This window comes from Penicillium digitatum, chromosome 6, assembly GCF_016767815.1.
Source record: "Penicillium digitatum chromosome 6, complete sequence".
Lineage (NCBI taxonomy): Eukaryota > Fungi > Ascomycota > Eurotiomycetes > Eurotiales > Aspergillaceae > Penicillium > Penicillium digitatum.
In genome coordinates, this window is record NC_089389.1 from 613,489 (window position 1) to 628,493 (window position 15,005).

Sequence of the window (15,005 nt, forward strand, 5' to 3'; positions counted from 1 at the left end):
ATGTTGATTATCTGCCGAGCATTCCAGGGCTTTGTTCTGGCTGCTTTTTTTCCCCCATCAAGAACGATGATTCTTGGCAGGACATACAGACCGAGACTTAGAAAGAACAGCGTATTTAGTATCTACGGCGCATGTGCTGCACTGGGATTCTTCGTGGGCATTTTTCTTCTCTGGACTCTGTTAGTGAATAAACATCTCACCTGGAGATTGTTCTTCTTCAGAGCAATTCTCTCCGCCGTCACATCAGCCTTATCATTCTTGTCCATTCCGCGCGATAATTCAGAGATGAGAGAACTAGGAACCCAGATGGATTGGTCTCGCGCGTGTCTTTCGATCCCGGCAGCTGGGCTTATTGTTTTTGCCATTGCGGACAGTTCGTATGCGCCGCAGGGATGGAGGACCCCAAATTTCCCTCTGTAATTTGCTAGTAGAATAATTCTCCTTGGAGCCATAGTCTGTATGGAAGGATGGATCGTGAAGAGCCCTCAACTCCCTGGTGACATCTTTTGAGTCAACTCTATGCTGCCTCTGGTCATCGATGCTTTGATAATTCTTCATGGCACATTAGGCATAATTAAACCCCATGCCCATTCTTGAGTGAGTTATATCCTGGTAATCTTATTCAGATTAGACCTTTTACTAACAAATTGTTGTCTACGATCGCCATCGTCATTCTATTCATAGCTCAGTGCACATGGTGATCTCCAATTGGCTAATTGGATCCACACTCACATATCTGTTTCCGAGAGAACCACGTGATATAACTCGGTCAACGGTCTTGGCATGCATGGCAGCAATCTACTGTGATGCTAGGTGATGTCTAGGACTCTTGGACTCCGTACTCTATTCGACATTCCTAGAGTCTAGACACAGACATCATAATGTCCTGTTTTTATCCTGGATGATTGTTGAAACTCATGACAATGTCGGTCACAACAATTCCGCTCGAACGCCTCACATTTTCCGCACGAGCGGAAACGAGTCAGGCCGCAGCCATGCGAGACGTTCAATTCGACAGGATACAACTCGAGACGGAAGGGAACGGGGCGACGGTGGTTGGAGATAGCAAGGATGTGTCGGCCATGAGCTTCGCCGGGACATCATCGTTTAGAGACAATCAACCTTCGTCCGGCCTTCATTTCCTGACCGCAGAACACCCCCTTTTCCCACAAATGCCATCGTATGGCCCCCTATCTGCCTTGCGCATGGTTCGATACTATATGTTCATCGTCGCCTCTTTCACCCTGTCGCTATGCTTTTTGACGGTCATATTTGTTGGGGCCCTGGTCCACGCAGCCAGAATCGCATTTTCAGAAGCTCGTCTGCGATGGAGCGGTCACAACCCAAACACGAGGAGGTCGTTCTACACCGAGGAACAGGCGCGCAGGAAGGCGCGGGCTAATGCCGATCGAAGATGGACTCTACGTCAGCAGAAGAGGGATATGGACGAGGAACAGGGACTCGAAGAATGTCAAGAATGCCCGTCGTTGGAAGGAGGCAAGGACCCTGTGGTTGGCGACGTCGCATACTATGCTCGCCGAGTTGGTCTCGATGTGGAAACATTTCGTGTCCAGACTGAGGACGGGTTTATCATCACACTATGGCATGTGTACAATCCACGGGAGTATGAGGCGCTATCACCAGAAGAGCGGCGTGAGCGTGGACCCGAAGTTTTCACTAAACCGAGAACTCGGATCACATCTCGTCCACACTCTAACCGTCGGTATCCTGTTCTCCTGGTCCACGGATTGCTGCAAAGTGCTGGTGCTTTCTGTGCCAATGACGAGGATAGTCTGGCATTTTACCTCTGCAAGTGCGGTTATGACGTTTGGTTAGGGAATAACCGTTGCGGGTCCCATCCAGAGCATACAACTCTATCTACCGACGATCCGCGTATGTGGTCTTGGGACGTGCGACATCTCGGGACCTTGGACCTTGCAGCGCTCACTTCGCGTGTTCTCTACGAGACTGGGTTCGAGAAGCTGGGCCTTGTTTGTCACTCCCAGGGAACCACGCAGACCTTTGTTGCTCTAGCCAAGGAACATCGTCCTGAGTTGAGTGAATACATTTCGGTTTTCTGCGCGCTTGCGCCGGCTGCATATGCCGGTCCTCTTGTGAGCAGACCGTATTTCCGATTCATGAGCCGTATCTCTCCAACGATATTTCGAGTTATTTTCGGGATCCATTCTTTCATTCCGTTCATGATGACCGCTCGACGTTTACTCCCGTCTAGGATTTATGGAACCCTAGCATACTGGGTGTTCTCCTTTTTGTTTGACTGGTCAGACACGCGCTGGGAGCGTGATCTGCGCCATAGAATGTTTCAATTTGCTCCTGTTTATGTTAGCGCCGAGTCGATGCGCTGGTGGCTGGGAAGCGACAGTTTCGCGAAACATAAATGCATTCTATCTACAGATGAGGAGCTCTTCCAAGGGACGAACGCAAGCCCGCATTTACGAGACCCCGTTTCTGATCATGGGGACAATCCCGGAGACGCATGCTTGGGAACCCCGGCCCCGAGCCCTTGGTATGGCCCAAGAACACCGCCGTTTGCTCTCTGGATTGGAGGCGCTGACGATCTTGTTGATGGTCGCCGGCTTCTGAATCGCCTCCAAAGCGGCCGGGAGCCCCATGTGAGTCTCGTTCATTCGAAAATCATAGAAGAATATGAGCATCTCGATGTACTTTGGGCGATGGACGCGATCGACCAGGTTGGCAGGGAAGTCAGCCAGGTCATTTGGACAACTGTCCCTGATGATGCACGTCAGATATGTCGCGTCCCGCGAGGTTTGAATCCAGACATGATGGAAATGGGTTAGCTTATGTTTGGTTATGTATGTGTGTACATTTTACTCTACAAAAAAACCGATGTAGCCCAACAAAACTTCATGTAAATCTCTGAGAGCAGTTGGGTCGAGACCACCTGAAACAGACTCAGGTAATTCACAAACATATGAAGGTAGTTGATTGTTTTGCTCATTTCCATATTCATATTGAGATGCTTCTGAGTGGCCTCTTTGAATTCTTTTCTTGGCCGTCGTTGACGAACTGGTTTTAGGTGAGACTGCATCCAACTATGAAACATTTGTCATGTTTTGTCTGCACGGCCTTGCTACATCCCGATAGTCTGAGACACACCAGACCACTGGATTTTTAGTTTCCCTTTAATTTCAAATGAGACAGCTCTGACAGAAGATCAGTCAATGGCTAAATTTACCACGTGTAAGTCGAGTTGTCGAGATTGAAGATCGCTCTGGCCCAGTTGCCCCCCAGCATTACCTTGTGAAAATCCCAACTCTTCCATCTTCAGTACAAAAAATCCTCCCAAGTTGATTCGTTACCACGGGACTGAGCGAACCCTCCAAGAGTGCCGGAGACTAAGGATACACGCTGCAGTGACCAAGCATTAGGACCATCAACGTTACTTCCTAAACACCCTTGGTTTGACATTTAGTTCACATCTGTATGGTTCCTGAAGATTGCATAGGCTGGTAGTTGTTGATGTTCTCTGTGACCTCTAGTTTTGTGGTTTATAGGATTCCCCCAATCTCACTTTCGCTTGTCGATACAGGACAGACAGGTTTCATGGATACTGCGTCCAGTCGTATACTCTGAGTTTTGAATGATAAATTTCTCGCAAGTATTGATACGGTCCAAGGAAAACAGCATTCGGAATGACTTCGTCTCCGGCTTTATCTTTTGGACCTAGTGTATTTCTATTGGTATTGGCTCTCTATAGTTCTGTTCTCGGATTGATCTTTCCCCCAAATTTGCAGACCCTTAGGAAGTCGAGCCAGCTTTGTGACTGCCCTTGCCCTAATCCTCTTTTTTCTTCAGGTACAGTTAGCTGTCAGGTGATGAGGTATATCTACCACAGGCCTTCCTGTCTCAAGCAATTGGACGATGAAGCATTCCTTTTAATGTTCCACGATGAGAGACTTGGGAGTTCAAATTTTCCCTGTCTTGAACACTGTGATCCATAAAATCAGCCCAGTGCAACTATCCAGTCCGGCCTTGAAGGATTTCAGGAGTTCATACTGTCAATCTAAGCTCAGCAAGGTCCACCAACCCCGCAATGCCCCGGATTTGGGTGGGACCGGGCCAATGCTCCGGACTCCACAACATTCCACTTTGATCGAGTTATCATGGGACCTGTAAGCGTGTAAATAGCAACGATGGAGGTGTGTGAAAGATCATAGATAAAATGCTTCCGCATAGCCTCCTCTGTGTGTCGCATTTCAGGGGAGCCCGCCTGCAGCAGGATGATCGTCTCAGTCCAACATCCCCCTGGTTGTCTGTGTGTCACAATGTACACGGCGGTTGTAAGTAGCTCAGCGCACACAGATACTTGCACTACCACAATCTTCATGGATTCTTCGTGCTTTTGGTTTGCGTCCGATGGGAAACCTAGCCAATCGCATATAGTCCAAGCGAAATAAGACCGCTTCGACACAACCTAAGAGGGTGTTGGGAAGAGGGCTAATGCGGCCCCATCATGATCGACTGGCACTTCCCACTATTAATTGAACAGGCGGTTGTCTTTCTTTAAACAGTTCAACCGTTGAGTTACTTTTAGAGTTTACACTTTTTGTCCACAGAGCTGTACTTCGCAGGAGATATCACAATCCATGGCATAAACTGACAGACTTGAATCATCACCACAATATCAATTCGAGGTCACCTAAGCTATCAGAGGACACATGGATCCTGAAACTTACTTGAAGACTCCAAGGTTGCGTGGCACATCACGACCATTGGCTTGCCAGCGTACAAGGATGCCCTAGATGTTACCTCTCACTCAGTTCCAAGTTCTGAGTGACTCTAAACCCCGCATTCAGTCAGATGATGCCAGTATATGTAAGTCCTTTCTTCATATCTCTCTAGCGGCTTCTGTGCTTCTTTGCCTTCCAAGAAACTCTACCCTCCATCAACCTACATCGGAATTACAGCATCAACCACAGTTTTCCATCGACACTGTATCCACAACACTACAGCCAAGATGTCGGCAGCTATGGGTCCCATCCTACAACAACTGCAGGCTCTCCCTGCCCGCTCAAGGCAGGGTCTGAATAACCTGCGCCAGCGTATCTTCCAGCAAGGTAGGGTCTTCTCTCTTGTCTTCCAACCGTTTCATCTATCTTCCACCTGATATTCAGATATACTAAGACGACAAAAAGGCGAGAGACAGCCCAAGGAAGCCAACTTCCTGCTCACTTCCCTCAGCGTCCACCGTCCTGTTTGGATCACTGCTGGCGGCAGTCTATACACCAGCATGGCGGCTTTATGCCTCACTATGCGATATCTCAAGCGTTTTGCTCGGTAGAAAGCTCAATTCAGTCACTGATGCCTATTTGGCTCGAATGTATGACTCTACAACCCTCACGCATGTTTTCCACTGCTATTCACATACAATACCCCTTGTATCACATGTCGCCATGGATCTATTGAAAAAAAAACGGTGTTTTATTGGGTAGTTTTGCGTGACAGGAAGAACTCTTCGAGCCCCAGGCTGGGCCTTTCTTTCTTTTGCTTGGTCAATAGTTCGCATCTTCACGGTAGGGTAACAAGATAAACCTGGCGTTTTTGCTTCTAGGGCTACTTTACCCTAAATAGACAGTATGATGATGGATGTCTTAAAGCACTCCCAGGCCTATAGTGTAGAGTGCGTCGTTCGTTTAATTCGTCGAGTTTTCGCATCTCATGGTAACAAAGACATTGTTCTGCCGAAGTGCCGACGATGATAATGAATTTTGAAGAGTACGTGGTAATAATGACGGAATGGTAGGAAGTGTATTGATCATCATAAACAAGAAGGTTTTAATATCACTAACCCAGTCATCGAGCATTACACGCGAAAAAGATCTCTTATCTTACATTACCCACCCCACCCTTTCTGGGATAAATGTGAGATGCTTCGCATGGTGGCTGGATCGTTGGATGCGATGTAAAATTCTAAGGATTTAGTCAATGGCCAATCCAATTTGTAAACAGCTAAACGCGTTTCAAAGGGAGGAGCCAGAAATTAATGATGACTCCAATGGAAAAGGAAAGGTCATGAAAGAGTTCCCAAGCTCATAACCAACCTGTTAGGAGACGTCAACTAAGACTTTGGCGTAGATGGCACAATCGAGGATGAGATTGAAAAGCTGAGAAGCCTAAGTTCTAGACCATAGGTTTCGATCATCTCATCTTTTTGTATTGCCGGCCATGGACGTACACCTTTCATTGAATAGCAAATTGTTTTTCAACTTCTGTATTATGGGTGGAGCTTGAGGACCGTCCGCCACGAGGACCACCTCTAGAACAACGGAACTAAGTCTATAGCGCTTTTACCCCTCCACTGGTTCTATTAATAGTCGATCTATATTTGGTTTTTGGTCATCTAACTAGAGAGCTCATTAGTTAAGGAACCTAACCTTCTAGCAATTCGACTCTAGTTCTCTACTGTGTGATTCATACCTGGAGGCATGCCTGCCCATGAGCAAATTACTCGATACATACTGAAGGCCGAAAATTGTGCTGTGACAGTCAAGCCATTGGCTAAGAAATGCAGACAACCAGGAATTATTGTGATCTATCAACTCCCTCGGAGGATAGGCCAGGGCCCATCTGTTGCGGGGAACTTGAGTATCCACCCTACGAGTCCCCGACGCAGCCCCCGGGACACAATAGCGTTTCTCGGCATCCTTGGCTAAGAAGCTTAGCAGATACCCAAGATACCGTCCAACTAGTCTATTGTGGATCAATATCATTCAAAACTCTTTTCGTATAATACGTTTAAATTTCGTGGCGTGATAATACACTTTGTTGGCAAACCGACGCAGCCTGGATCCTACAGGCATTGTTAGAGAGAACCTTGCTTTTTCCGACCGTGTCCTTACTCATACAGAGCAGACATAGTTTTAGTTTTCTTAACATTCGGATTGGCTCGAGGGAAGCTTGCGACACCCCGAGGTCGGGAGGATTTTGTACTAGCCAGCTCACCCTCAATTGCCCGCAGCTATCGCTTCTATACATAGCAATCGTGGCAAGCCCACACCAACACCAACATACCCGGTGTTGGTGGGCCGAACGAATGACAAAAATCTCACCGGATCGGAATTGGCTAAATTCAGTCTTTGTATGACAACTTCATTCCAAAGATAATTATACGCGATGTCACCGTAATTTCAATTTTCGCAGTTCTTCAACTAGTTGGGGAGAAATGAAGAAGGATTGTATGGCGAAATGAAGTTTTGTTCATATAGTATCAATCTTGGTTAGAATGAGTAAGTCTGCTTTAATGAGCAGAACAGTTGGACTTTTAGATCTCATGGTTTAGTTGTAGTGCTTTTTTCAAGACGCTCTTTACACTTATCCACAATTCTCCAAGTCGTAGATCGATTAAACTAACCTTGTATGATCTGAATTTTCTTACATCATACTTGAGCTAGTCTGAGCCTTGAGAGAGTTGGGGGGGCAACTGTTTTGTGCAAAAGTATCTTTATATGTAATTGTCATGGAACAGATGCTTCATTTTGCAAACTGTGATCCAGTGAGATTTTATCCTCCGCTAGGGCCCACCAACACCGAGTAGGTAATCGTTCACATCCCCATTCCGGCTTCGGTTGGTATTCTGACAAGGTGCAGTAGGGTGATGGTCCCGGACCTTCTAACATTCCTAGCTAATTTTAAACCAACCCCGGGGAGTGCTGGATTAACTGAAAAACATATGCTGATTGCTGTAAGTGAGGGGCACTAAGGCCTCCCTATCCCCGATCCATTGAAGTGTCTGCATCGCGCCTCCCTGCCGATGGCTATATCTCCTGGCAGCTAATTATAAATCGTACCAGGTACCTCGGAGCCGATGCTCCGCTGCCTCGCGTCGTTTGGCGTTGGCAAGAGGGGACCCCCAGCTCCATTCTGCGAATGTCCTCCACCCAATTAATGAGAAGTGATGATGCAATGCTGGAGTAGATGCATAAGCCTCGGATCGATAATGCTGAAATTGTGTTCACTAATCTCATGTTATAAAAGACCCCTGGTACGTGATAGAGAGCTGTTCATTCTGGTTCAACCTATTTCTTCTCAGTTGCTCCCCGAGCTATTTTTGAATTTCAAGATGAAGTTCCAACTCCTTGTTGCTCTACTTCCTGTCGTGTTACCCTTGGTGCATGGTGCACCTGCTCGCAGAGATAGCCCCAATCCTGGCCTCCGAGGAAGCGATTCGCTCGTTGGATATTCGCCAGACTATAAAAGTGACAGCGACTTGCGACCTGACATCGAATATACTCTTGTTCCAGGACAGAAGGAAGATCCCAAGATTGGGTCATATCTCGATTTTGAAAAGGCCGACAATCCCCAGCCGATCCGTGGTCCTACGGGTTCTGATGATCCTGGTCCGAGTATGAGTGCCGTCAATGTCATGTTGGAATTTGACTAGATACTGAGTACACTGAGATGAATTGCAGGAAACTACTATTACGACAGAATCAATAGTGATAAGCTCGCACCGCCCGGAACTGACCATGGAGAGACGATAAATGCGCAGTGGCCAATGGGTAAGTCGCCGTGTCTCCCCGGAGAAAGGTATAATTCGCTTACTATGTGCTAGGGTTGAGCCACAACAGGTATTCTGTCATTTCCGAACAAAGATATTGCAAATGCTAATCTTTTTTTTTTTTAAAAAAAAAAGACTTGGAATCGAAGGGGCGGGTTGGGCTCGCCAAGAGAACACAAAAGTGATGCCGGATGCGACGCTTATGGCCGGCGTCGATATGCGTCTGGCCCCTGCCGGTTACCGTGAACTCCACTGGCATGTGGCTGCAGAGTGGTCTTTGGTGTTGAATGGATCTTGTCGAATCCAGGTATTTGCAAGTTTTGAACTTTTTAAAATAACTACTGATCAGACCGCCAGGCTGTAAACGAAAACGGGGAGACATTTGCCGATGACCTTACTGCCGGCGATGTGTGGTTCTTCCCACCGTGAGTATTGTGATCTGAATGACTAAGGGTAAATGCTAATTGTTCATCATCAGTGGGGTTCCTCATTCTATTCAAGCTCTCGACGATGGAGTCGAGTTCCTTCTGGTGTTCGATGATGGAGGCTTTAACGAAGATAATACATTCCTCGCAACAGAGGTCTTCCTCCACACCCCGGTAAATCAAAGCGAATTTTGAACTGAACACAAAAAAAAAACAAATTAGCTAACCCTCAACGTAGAGAGAGGTTCTCTCGAAGAACTTCGGAGTTGATGTAGCAGCCTTTGACAAGATCCCCAATGACGAACTATACATTTTCAAGGGCACGCCTGCCCCGAAGGACATCCAGAAACAGAATGTGACAACAAGTGCTGGGATCGTACCTCGGGCTCAGAGTTATTCATACCACCTCTCCGAGCAGCCGGCCCATGAAGTCGCTGGCGGGTCAGTCAAGATTATCGACCCGCTTACTTTTCCCATTGCCAGCAACTTTTCCGCCGCTATTGTTACTGTTCATCCCGGTGGCATGCGTGAAATCCACTGGCATCCAACTAGCGACGAATGGACTTTCTTTATTTCGGGACAGGGCCGAGCAACGCTTTTCACTGCCCCGAATGCTGCAAATACATTTGACTTCGCTGCTGGTGATGTTGGTTACTTTCCAAAGTCTAACAGCCATTACGTTGAGAATACCGGCGATGAAGACTTGGTCTTTTTGGAGGTACTCCAGGCGCCTGAGTTTTCTGGTATGCCTTTCTTCCTTGCCATACGCTTGCACTTCCATGCACTGACGGTTAGCAGACATAGCTCTTGGTCAATGGATTGCATCCACGCCAAAACAGATCGTTGCGGATACACTCAACCTCAATGAGGACACGCTTAACAGCCTCAAGACTGAGAAGCAATATGTTGTCGCTGGCACTAAGAGTTAAATTGCATCACTAGTGAACTATCCCCATGTTCATAATCCACAGGTCTCGAGCGTCGATGATGTTCTTGGTAATTTAACAAAGGTTTGCTTAAAAATGCGCCATAGCAGGTCACCACTTCTCCAGAGTAGCTACCCCAGATAAAGAACCTATCGTCCTCTTTAGCCTCAGCACATTTGGTTTTGAGAGTAAAGAAAGGAAGATGTGCCATCTGAGGGATAACATTTACCTATGGCCCCGTTGGGAGACTTCCTATTAAGCCCTTAAAGCCCCAAAAAGGCAATAGACGACCACTTATGGGCAACCTTGAGTTTGATATCTATGTAGATTGATTATCGTCAGGCTTCAGTGGTATCAAGTGTAGCAAACTGATTTTCCGGTGTTCAAAGGCGAACCCGTGCAGACCATTATCAGAAAATAAGATTTGACCTCCTGTCAGCCGACTTGCACAAACATTGAAAGTCGAACTTCATCACCACGATAGAGATGGCCGGATGTCGACTGCAGGTTAGAGCATATCCTCTAGCATCCTCAACTACGGCTACGGGCCGTGTTGATTATCAAAGCACCTTAATCAACTCCTTTGAGCACATGGAATTTCCAACAGCTTCACAATGCGAGCGCTTCATTGGACGCTCATCTCAAACCCTGCGGAGTGAATTTTTTGGTAGAACTAGATGGCGCAAAAAGCCCGAAGCCCTGAAAGATGTTGATTGGATAAATAGGGATGAATGAAGAAAGAATGTTGACACGGAGTCTCATGCCGCCTTGAGAGGGCCGCCTTCCGAATCCGGGACAGCATGCAGCCTCGCAACTGAATCCTGGCCGAGACAAACGTAGCCCCTCTTTGACAAGCGTGGCGTTAAGAGGCTGGTTAAGAGATTCTGGCCCCACTTGGCTCTTATCGTGAACGCGAGGGCCCTCTTTTCAAATCAATCTGAGGTTGAATTTCTGGGGATCAAGGATTCTCATCATTGCTTATTGGCACAGACTTGAGTGAATATTAATTTCAATGCCTAGTTTATTAGCGATACTGTCGAGCGGCAATGTGTTCAAAATCGCCTAGACCAGCGCAAATTCTGCTGTAGTGGCCATTATTCAATAATCGGCGTCGAATCTCCTGCTGATAAAATTGTGATGATGGAGGAGAGGAAGCGGAAGGTGGTGGACAATGACGCTACTATGACGCTCTAATGACGTCTTGGGACCTACCACAATCGAAATCGACCGCAAACAGAGGGGATTTTACAATGAACCCTTACGAGCTTAGTCTACAATCGAACCCCCGATCGCTGGCACAGAGACAGTGTCCAAAGCTTGACTGGAGCGAAGTTCACCGCAAGTAAATTCACCCACCCCGCTTCAAGCAAAATACCCTTCAACTGTACAGCACGCGATCAATTGAGGTCGCTGTCTCGAACCGCGGATAACAAAAGCCTGCCATTAAATTGCAGAACACCTGATTCTGATATTTGCTCGGAGAGTTTGGGCACCGAGCCACCCCAACTACACAATGATGATACGGTGTTAGAACTCACTACTTTGGCCAAAAGTGACTAGGGATGGATTGGCACGCTCCACATCGCCGCCCAAAAGGGCCACCAGAGGGTTGTTCGAATTCTACTACTCCGCGGTGACATGGATGCAAACAATCAAGATAGTGAAGGTCGCACACCCTTGATACATGCGATTATTGAGCATCAAGAGCCTGTAGTCCGCCTATAACAACTCTCCCACGGTGCTCGAATAGCCTTGTATGATTGTGATGGTCGCTCTGCACTGCGCTGGGCTGTCTTACATCGGTGAATTGGGATTCTCCAGCAACTGCTCGAGAATCGCGCCAAGTACGAATGGAATTTGAAATTTGGACCTTGATGTGTACGACAATATTGGCTGGACCCCAATGCACGTGCACGTGGATAGAGTGTTTGAGGCTGGAATCTTGATCCTCGTCCAGGAGGGCACAGCTATCACTGCTTAAGCACAGAAATGCCCGTATGCAGAAAATGGTTTGCCGCTGATGGACCGGTAACGACAAAGTGGTGGCTTACCTTGAATCAATCTTCCCTCGGAATCACTAGGGACCTTTTTCTACTCTACTCTGTTTCACTTTTTGACAGCGGAGAGTCTGCTATCGAAGCAGAATTCAACCCATTTATCCAAGAGCTGGAGGAACTGGAACTTCCCTATACCTACGAAACAAACGACGAGCCTGGTTACCATGACCAATCCACCATTGACACACCACCTTATTTTGTGGGGAAACTATGCGACAAATCCAGCGATCTGAGCATTGACCGATACAATTATGAGAAGTCATCTGCCTCATTTGGTCGATGCAACGCATAAGTACCAACAATACACATGTGCGAGTCAGACACATCCCAAAGTCAAATGCTATCGTTCCACCTTGGTGCAGCGCTTCATATCCTGTCACTCTAGACTTCAACCTCAACCCAGCTGGTCTACTCATATACAAACATCAGGCATGGATGAACTGCAGTCAGAATCTTGTGGTACCTTTCACACCAAATGGCGGCACCTATCTCAATCATATCTAACATGCAACATCATTTGAAAAGCTACGAGCATTTAGCAATAGGGCTTCAAAAGGATTATCTTATTATAGCTGCTTCATGAATTCTAAATGTAGCTATTGGACCAATTGGCAAGTATCTACCAAGGCTCCTTAATACCATCATACTCGAAAAGCTTTCAACTTGTGAGTTTGCAATGTAGATGCATCAATTACCTTAACCACACCGGAAGCACTTTCTTCTACGGTGATGGCAGCTTTCTCGACCCCAAAAGAATTGGCGCCTCGGTTACCGAGCTCAGTCTGCACCCAGCTATTCTCGGTGGCATGGTCAGAGCACCAATCCGGAACACTGGGAAAAATGTGAAACTTACCCCGTATCCAAAGGGAACGCGTTCAACCAAGGATTTTCAGCAGAGATTGCCTTGGTGTACCAGTGCAGAGCAAGTTTGGTTGGGGCATATGCAGCAATTTGCATGGGGATAAAGTTCCTAGGAATGGTAAGTACGCTCGTTCAGGCCCAGAGTAGGTGCCACCTGCTAAACTTATTATGGATAGTGTTAGCACCTTGTCTAGGTCCTAGAAAACTTCCTAACGGGACTTACCATCAGGAAAGCGGAGCCAGACCCAATCGGCACCAACTTGGGGGCCTGGGCCTCCTTTAAAACGGGTCGGAACGCCTGGTAGAGATGGATGAAGCCATACAAATTGACATCGGTGTGCTTCTGGGTTTCTTTAACTTTGACCTCCGATACCTTTGGCCAAGAAAGAGCGATCCCAGCGTTAGCAACCAGGATGTCGATGTGGGTGATTCCCTTAGCAGCTAATGCCTTCACTGCCGCAGCTGGGTCAGTCTGAGAGAGAGCATAGAGCTTGATGATCTCTAGAGTAGTGCCTTCAGCCTTTGGCAGATCGGCCAAGGCATCAGAAGTCGGGTGGCTTGGGTCTCGGTTTACGGCAATCACGGTGTGGTTAGGCTTCTGCAGGTACAGTTCTAAAATACCTTTGCTGATACCGCGGCTGGCGCCAGTAATAAGGAAAATAATTGAGGCTATCTTGTGATACAAAATTTCGTTGAGAAAAGAAATTGATCTAAATACCGGACGTGAGATAGAATTGCGGCACGAGTTAATATCCCAAGAGACGCAAGAGCTATAAATTTATACGGTCATGACAACAAGCCTGACACATAGGCATTACACTTGATTATCAATGCGACCGCTTGGTAGTAGCTGTAAGATCCTCATTTAGTTGTAACTGAGAGCCGGGCTGGTCAATTTTATTGTTCAGGTAACGCATCCGACAGTACGAAACCAAAGAAAGTAGAGCAGCGGCGCCCAGGGCGTTCAGGCGTAGAACAATTACCTAGTTGAATTGACAGATCTCTCGGTTTCGCTAGCACTTTGACATTGTCTATCGAGAGGTATGGGGGCTTGAATTGAGTAAGACTTCAGTTGCTTGGCAGTAAGCCGAAGGCCTATCTCAATTTCGTCAATTGGAAGACCTCATTGAGCAGGGAAGACGTTACGAGACGGCAGATTGGGCAGAGCTTCTAATAAGGACTTTGGGTCTACGAGATTGAGCAAATTTCTCAAACTCCCCCGGAAGAAGCAAGTGCATGATGACTGATGTTCTCTTGTGACCTACTAAAGATGTTTGAACATCACCAAGTAAAGCTACCATCCTTGTAGATCAGATTGCCAACATCGGAATTCCTCTATCCCTCGAGGTTATTCAGTGAGGTCTTTTTGATATCGACGGATCACTCGCATGTCTCCATCCTCTGTGCTCCTCCCCACTCGTTCTGCGTAGATTCGACCGAACAAAGCCCGGACAAACCGTAAAGACTTTAAGCACTGTTTCGCGACTCTTGACCAAATCCTGAATCAACATCATGTCCAGAGCGGATTTACTGGCGCGATAGGCCTCCTCACTCGACGGACCCTTGGAACATCATCGATGTGGAATCCGACCCCGCTGCTCACGTAGATGGAGTAGGGATTCGGCGACTGCAAGAGCAAAGACCGGAAGGTGGTCAACAGGACTACCGGTCTAATGACATTGTTATCCAATGCAGGGTTAAAGTCGGGTCTTGATGTCTAGGGGTCGACTCGCCACTCTGGCGTTGTTCATTAACATATCAAGATGTCCGAGTAACTCCTACACATTGCCGTTGCTACTTGGATCGGTGTCGCGTCTATCACATCAAACTGTACGTTTGATATGTTTCCCGTCGCAATTTCCTCTTGCTTCAGTTCGTCGAGGGCTTGCGTGCATTTTTCGAAGGACCGGCAGGCGAGATTAAAGTGTTATCCCTGGGAGGCTTAAGTGAGTACCTTGGCTGTGTGATATCAATGCCGGAACTGGCTCCTTTTGTATCTTATTTGTTCTATCCTCTAAGGGGTGGTTGGGACAATTATACCGGCGATGAGGACATCTCGTGGACACAATAGATCTAAATGGGTTGAAAATCAAGAACAGTGATGGTAATGGTAATTGTTACAAGATGTTATGTAAAGAATGTAGGGGAAACAGGGAGTGACATCCTCCGTGATGCTCGTTCTGAAGACCACGGTTGC

The 15,005-nt window shown here is 47.2% G+C and overlaps 4 protein-coding genes across 4 annotated transcripts; 3 read left to right on the forward strand and 1 right to left on the reverse strand.

The window, feature by feature from the left end:
- Nucleotides 1-923: 923 nt before the first annotated feature.
- Nucleotides 924-2,819, forward strand: Pdw03_5249 (Ab-hydrolase associated lipase, putative; the record flags this gene model as incomplete). The annotated part of the gene is made up of 1 exon (XM_014683568.1): nt 924-2,819. The coding sequence occupies one exon, from the start codon at nt 924-926 to the stop codon at nt 2,817-2,819; it is 1,896 nt and encodes a 631-aa protein (XP_014539054.1).
- Nucleotides 2,820-4,999: 2,180 nt separating this feature from the next.
- On the forward strand, nt 5,000-5,323 carry Pdw03_5250 (uncharacterized protein; the record flags this gene model as incomplete). Its single annotated transcript, XM_066101001.1, has 2 exons — nt 5,000-5,099; nt 5,178-5,323. 2 exons carry the CDS (start codon nt 5,000-5,002, stop codon nt 5,321-5,323), a joined length of 246 nt encoding a protein of 81 aa, XP_065957941.1.
- Nucleotides 5,324-8,101: 2,778 nt separating this feature from the next.
- On the forward strand, nt 8,102-9,893 carry Pdw03_5251 (Bicupin, oxalate decarboxylase/oxidase; the record flags this gene model as incomplete). The annotated part of the gene is made up of 8 exons (XM_066101002.1): nt 8,102-8,384; nt 8,451-8,540; nt 8,594-8,609; nt 8,675-8,846; nt 8,897-8,964; nt 9,018-9,138; nt 9,203-9,707; nt 9,763-9,893. 8 exons carry the CDS (start codon nt 8,102-8,104, stop codon nt 9,891-9,893), a joined length of 1,386 nt encoding a protein of 461 aa, XP_065957942.1.
- Nucleotides 9,894-12,917: 3,024 nt separating this feature from the next.
- Nucleotides 12,918-13,673, reverse strand: Pdw03_5252 (Glucose/ribitol dehydrogenase; the record flags this gene model as incomplete). Its single annotated transcript, XM_066101003.1, has 3 exons — nt 12,918-12,965; nt 13,032-13,446; nt 13,627-13,673. The coding sequence occupies 3 exons, from the start codon at nt 13,671-13,673 to the stop codon at nt 12,918-12,920; spliced, it is 510 nt and encodes a 169-aa protein (XP_065957943.1).
- Nucleotides 13,674-15,005: the final 1,332 nt, after the last annotated feature.